Here is a 5,917-nt window from a genome sequence, read left to right as displayed (position 1 = left end):
AGAGAGAGAGAGAGAGAGAAGAGAGAGAGAGAGAGAGAGAGAGAGAGAGAGAGAGAGAGAGAGAGAGAGAGAGAGAGAGAGAGAGAGAGAGAGAGAGAGACTGACAGAGAGAGAGAGAGAGAGAGAGAGAGAGACTGACAGAGAGAGAGAGAGAGAGAGAGAGACGACGAGAGAGAGAGAGAGAGAGAGAGAGACTGACAGAGAGAGAGAGAGAGAGAGAGAGAGAGAGAGAGAGAGAGAGAGAGAGAGAGAGAGAGAGAGAGAGAGAGAGAGAGAGAGAGAGACAGAGAGAGAGAGAGACAGAGAGAGAGAGAGACACGCAGAGAGAGAGAGAGAGAAAGAGAGAGAGAGAGACAGAGAGAGAGAAGACACAGATAGATAGACAGATACAGAGAGAGAGAGAGAGAGAGAGAGAGAGAGAGAGAGAGAGAGAGAGAGAGAGAGAGAGAGAATATTAAGATCTATTATTAGGCTTGATTTCAACCACAACCACTCACCAGGCGTAGTCAGTGGCATTGACACGTCAGCACAACCAGGTAATAAACTGGAGATCCTTTCTGTATCCTTCCAGGTGGGCGACTCGTGGAGGGGTGTCTCTCCACGCTCATTCCTCTTGTTAACACCACGACACACACTTGGAGTACCTGGTGTGCGAGGGCTGCTGGAACGGCTCAGGTCTACTTTGTCTGTGCAAGGCAGCAAATGGTGGAGATACAGGGTTATGAAAGGGTTTTATACAGCAGCATTGTGCAGTTTTTGCTTCTATGATCTATTCATTAATTTACTAATCTATCCATCAATGTGTATGTACTTGTATATATTGGCAAGTACAATTAAACTGATGTTCCCAGGGATGTCATATACATATGTGCTATGCCCATTGTGAGTTTAGTTTATTAACTGTCTTTGCAACGGATATCTCTAAAAAGTACTAAGTCACCAATAAGTCAGTTACTAGTATTACCTACCCCACTTGTTTACCTTTTAAAAACCATAATTATATTGACATTGATAACACTGGTAAAAGAAGAAGAAGAAGAAAAATGAAAGGGGATATTGGGTGAGATCATTAGGTCTACTAATTGACTCTTTTGTGGCTAAATACTTGTGAGTGATCTATAAAGAGACATTTCATATAACAGTACTACAGTGAACACTACATTTTCCCAGCAACATTGCATTATTTGTGCAAAGGTCAATATACACCACAGACACATGCCCATACCTGGGGGTGAAGGTGATGACATCTGCATGAGAAGGGCGATCTGCTGCCGTTCAGACATGGGCATGACCGGGCGGTTGGGGGTGTGGTGGGTTGAAGGTGCTACATCTTCAGCCCCCCACCCCCCTTCAACCAATTTCCCAGCTCCCCCCACGTTGCCGCTGCACCCTCCTATCCCAAGGCTTGAGTTGTTATTGTGGTTGTTAGCAGCAACCCCACCTTTCCGCTGGCCTCCAATGCTGTTTACACTGAAGCTCTCAGGGTAGCCAAGGGCCTCACCTTGCTTGGTCCTTAATTTGCCATCGGCTGTTTGGAAATGGGGAATGGGGCAATGAATAATTGTAATAATAATAGTTGTAACAATAATGATAATCATAGCAATTAAATAATAACAATCGCAATAACAATTACAAAGTATCATCAAAAATTATAAAAATAAAACAATAACAATGAGTATTTACCTGGTTCATTTTCTTTCTGTTCTTTGCTGGCACTGAAAAGTTTTCTCTTGGAGCTGACTGGCCTCACCATTGTGGTCTCCCATTAGGCTGTAGAAGCAAAGCCATAAATAAGGATAAAGATCAGAAATGGAGGAACGTTTGATATTCCAGTAAAAATATCCATTATGTGTAAAATAAGTCATTATCACAGTAGAAGTAATCATCAAATCATTGGTTAAAGAATAAATTTAAGTGCAAAGAGTTCATCAATAGCATAGTGGGTGACAAAAACAACACACAGAAACAAACAGATCAAACATTCTAATACTGTACATGTATAATTTCCGTTATTTTAGTTCACTCTATGTTTGCATAAGCATAAATTATGGAATGTGCTTTTACTGAACAGTATCAGTTATACACACATGCATACACTTAAGAAACTTTCAAGTATACACGTATGCCCATATTTATAGCAGATCAGAAAACCTTCAGTTACCCAGGCATAAGGTGACATTAATGTATGTCTGTCCTTGCACGACTTTCCTTAAATCTTTACCTCTCACACACTCAGCAATGTATATGATATTTTTGTGTTCAATATTCAGATAATAGTTGTAAAGTCATGGTTTATTTTCTTCTTACATCAATCAAACTCAGCAATCATGCTCCAAAGTTATTCTTAGCTAGAAGATTTCCATATGACATTCTTCTAGATGTAAACTATCTGACACAAAGCATTTAAGGCACCAGAATTCTTGGATGGAAAAATAAGCATAAGTAAATACAACCTAATGCTTTCACTCCATACTTTTCTGTTCAAAACAGTTAATGGTCCTATGACCACATCTAACAATTTCCTCACAACAAATGCCAAGAGGTCTAGAGGACCTCCACTTGTAATACTCAGCACCAAGTTACATAGTATCTTTGACTGAGGAAATCTAGTACTACTATTTTGTCTCTTTGCTTCCCAGTTAACCATGTGACATGACCATTACATCATGGAGAGGGGGTGGGGAGGCTTGAGAGCCAGGGTGACAGGAACATACCATCATGAGAAATTTGGCTGAAGGCCGTGGTGATGCAGAGGACTTGCCATGAGTGCACAAAGCTCTCAGAGGGTGATTAGACTCCCGTGTCCATTAGGAAAGGGCTCTTGCATTATTCCTATCGATAAATGAGTAAGAAATGTATTCATCCATAGGGGGGGGGGGGAGCAAGGAAGGAAGGAAGAAAAGAAGGAAGGAAGGAAGGAGGGAGGAAGGGAGGGAAGAGAAGAAAAGAAAAGAAAGAAAAAGGAGAAGAAGAAGAAGAAGAAGAAGAAGAAGAAGAAGAAAAAAATGCAGAAAAAGAGATAACACTGTAAAGGGAAGGCAAGGAGTCTTGACACCACACAAGAGCGTCTGTGTGCACATGGTCCACAAGCCACACACCTGTGAGAGTAGCCACTCAAGTAAGCCTAATACCTGGATTTTGGGCCACATGCAGGCACCTGGCTCCAAGGGGCTAATGATGTCTCCCTATCAATCCAAAACTGACGGCAGTTGTGCAATGAATGCATGCAAGTAGATAAGGTGTTTGAAGATTGTTCTGGTCAAAACATCACAAAAAATCACATGCAACAGAGATTACATATATTACATACAATGGTATTTTTCCTTTAACCATACAATATAAATAATGATGATCATAAAATCAAATAATTCTACACAAGGTAAAACCTTATCTCAAACAATGGTACTCCTGCACGAAGATAAGTAACACTTGACAGTATCTCTTTATCTTAAAACCTTTGTCTACTTATTCTGGCTTTAGATATTTCTCCTACAGCTCAAATTCCTCACAATAAAGACATTCATACCTGATATATATTTTCATCATCATGCTTTACAGCAAGATTAGACCTTATAAAGAAAGCACATGTAGGCCTAAGGAAATTTACTTTAGAGGAAAATTCTTGTCTCTTGGAACAGAGAGAAAAAAATTATATTTCACAATAATAACAATACTAATACAAATACAAATACAAATAATAAAAATGATGATAATAATAAAAATCAAATCTCAGGTTTATGTCACACTTTCCATTGTCACATATTTCTTGTTGCCTTTCTGTAGTTTATCATTCATTCTCAATTAGCTGCCTCCCTTATACAAAATGGATAAAATCAATAATGTTGAATAAATGATTCTTTTACACCACAAACTCCATCACTGGCAAAGGCTAGGCCAGTGCCTTCTCTTAAAAGTAATTTTATGAGGATGGTAGAGGATATTAACTGGAGTGGATATGCACTCTAATCTTTTTTTATTATTATTTTTGTTTAGTTTTCCTCATGTTCACAAATCTACTAGCACACTTCTGGATATGTCAAAGAGATAAATTTACATATACTGAAAATTACAACCACTGTTTATGACGAAGAAAAAAGAAATAATGAATGAAAGAAAGAAAGACGAAGCAGGAAAAATATCTGACAAATTATCTTATTTCATGACTTAATCACAGTACCCTTCAGTAAATTAAGCCAATCCAGAATATGAATATCTAGAGAATGATAACAAAAATAAGGGTAATAATAAGGAGGAGGAGAAAGTGTTCAAAGAAAATTATAAGATGAGGACTAGGATCAGGATGAGGATGAAGAACAAGAAATCTTTTAAAATGCAGAAAATAAGGAACAAGAAGGGCCAAACGAATAAGAGAACAAGAATAAGAAAATAATTTTGATTATATAAATTAACAAACAAAAGATGAAAATAATAATACTAATAAAACATCAACAACAATGATAATAGTAATAATAATGATAATAACAACATAATAATAGTAATAATAATAATAATAATAATAATAGAAATGATAATGACAAACATAATAATAATAAAAAAAAATAATAATAATAATGATAAGCATAATAACAGCAATAATAATAATAATAATAATAATAATAATAATCATAATACTAATAACAACAATAATAATAATAAAGTAATACACAGTATATGGAATCACAATATTTATGCAAATCTTTCTAAACTTCTGGTTTTCTTCTTTTAAAACAGCATATAGGTAGATATATATATCATAATCAGCTAACCACTTAGCAATATCAAAGTTGTTACAAAGCAAAATAAAATACAGTCATACACAGATCATTAACTGTATTCATTACATTTTTCACTAGAACAGTTTCACAGCAAATAAGTCTGTACCATGCAATACTGAAAACCAGTGAAATTGTGAAACATGAAGGAAAGATAGATGGTAATGACATAAAAATGCAAACATTAAATCATTCATAGATAATAAAACAAAAACATAATGATGCTCACTCATAACTTGCTACTTACAGAACCTGAACAACTACAAAGTGCCATAATATGATCAAGGTTTCTGGCCAGAGTTTTATCTTTAACTAACACCTCCTCCCTGTACAGAAAAACAAAACACAATAATTCTGCAGTCAAATCCTTACGATTTTATCTTTTATCTTTTTATCTTAAACTCTTATGCATTCTCTAGCAGTAAAAAAGTAAATCTTTTAAATTTCATCTCATTGGAACATCATTAGTATCTTATATTGCATGCAGATAAATAAACTCACTTTGCAAAATGTAAAACAACTTGTAGATTAAAGGCAAACAGATGATTTGCTTTCACTCATTCTAAAAGCTCCATCTCCATAAATTGCTAGTAATCTTATATTCTTTCTTAGTCTATAAAGCCAATCTGTGTGCATTAAAACTCAGTGACATTTCCTCCTCCATGCCTACCTCATTCAACTACCATTTGCTGTCTGTGAACTCAAGAGGGGGGGGAGGCAAGGCAACCACAATTAGTTTCTGGGGCACTGTGAGCCCTTGAAGAAATTTTTAAAAATTAGCTACTCTGGGAGCATATTAAAGCTACAATCAGAGTTATAAAGGTTTAATTAAGGCAAAAAATATAGGAGGGTAGCATGCCAGACCTTGTGGGGAGCAATCAATCTTGATGCCTCTGCCTTTTGTTATTATGGGGAATTTTACCTGCTTAAGGACTAATCAATCAGTTTAATAGCTCTTTGTCAACAGGTTTAATAGCATGGTATATGAGGCAGAAAATATAAGATATAGACTACATGGATGTCTTACAAGACAGAGCAGGTACATTCTTCTTTCTTTCAGTATGCATCAAATGATTTTGGTTCATTAGTGCTTTTGTGAATATACCAGAACGAGGCAACCTTAGAAGAGCCTGTATTAACTGTAT

At 36.2% G+C, this 5,917-nt stretch overlaps 1 protein-coding gene across 1 annotated transcript in view; it reads right to left on the bottom strand.

Moving 5' to 3' along the window:
• LOC113830053 (ankyrin repeat domain-containing protein 11) overlaps positions 1–5,917 on the bottom strand; it is a gene marked incomplete in the record, with an annotated part of 26,311 nt that overhangs the window by 4,631 nt on the left and 15,763 nt on the right. Inside the window, 4 exon segments of the mRNA XM_070114692.1 lie at positions 582–686; positions 1,226–1,528; positions 1,684–1,770; positions 3,132–3,255. Coding sequence (XP_069970793.1) covers positions 582–686; positions 1,226–1,528; positions 1,684–1,753 — 478 coding nt within the window.

This window comes from Penaeus vannamei, chromosome 36 (assembly GCF_042767895.1).
Source record: "Penaeus vannamei isolate JL-2024 chromosome 36, ASM4276789v1, whole genome shotgun sequence".
Lineage (NCBI taxonomy): Eukaryota > Metazoa > Arthropoda > Malacostraca > Decapoda > Penaeidae > Penaeus > Penaeus vannamei.
The sequence above is the reverse complement of the archived record's forward strand: the minus strand, read 5'-3'. Positions and strand labels throughout refer to the sequence as shown.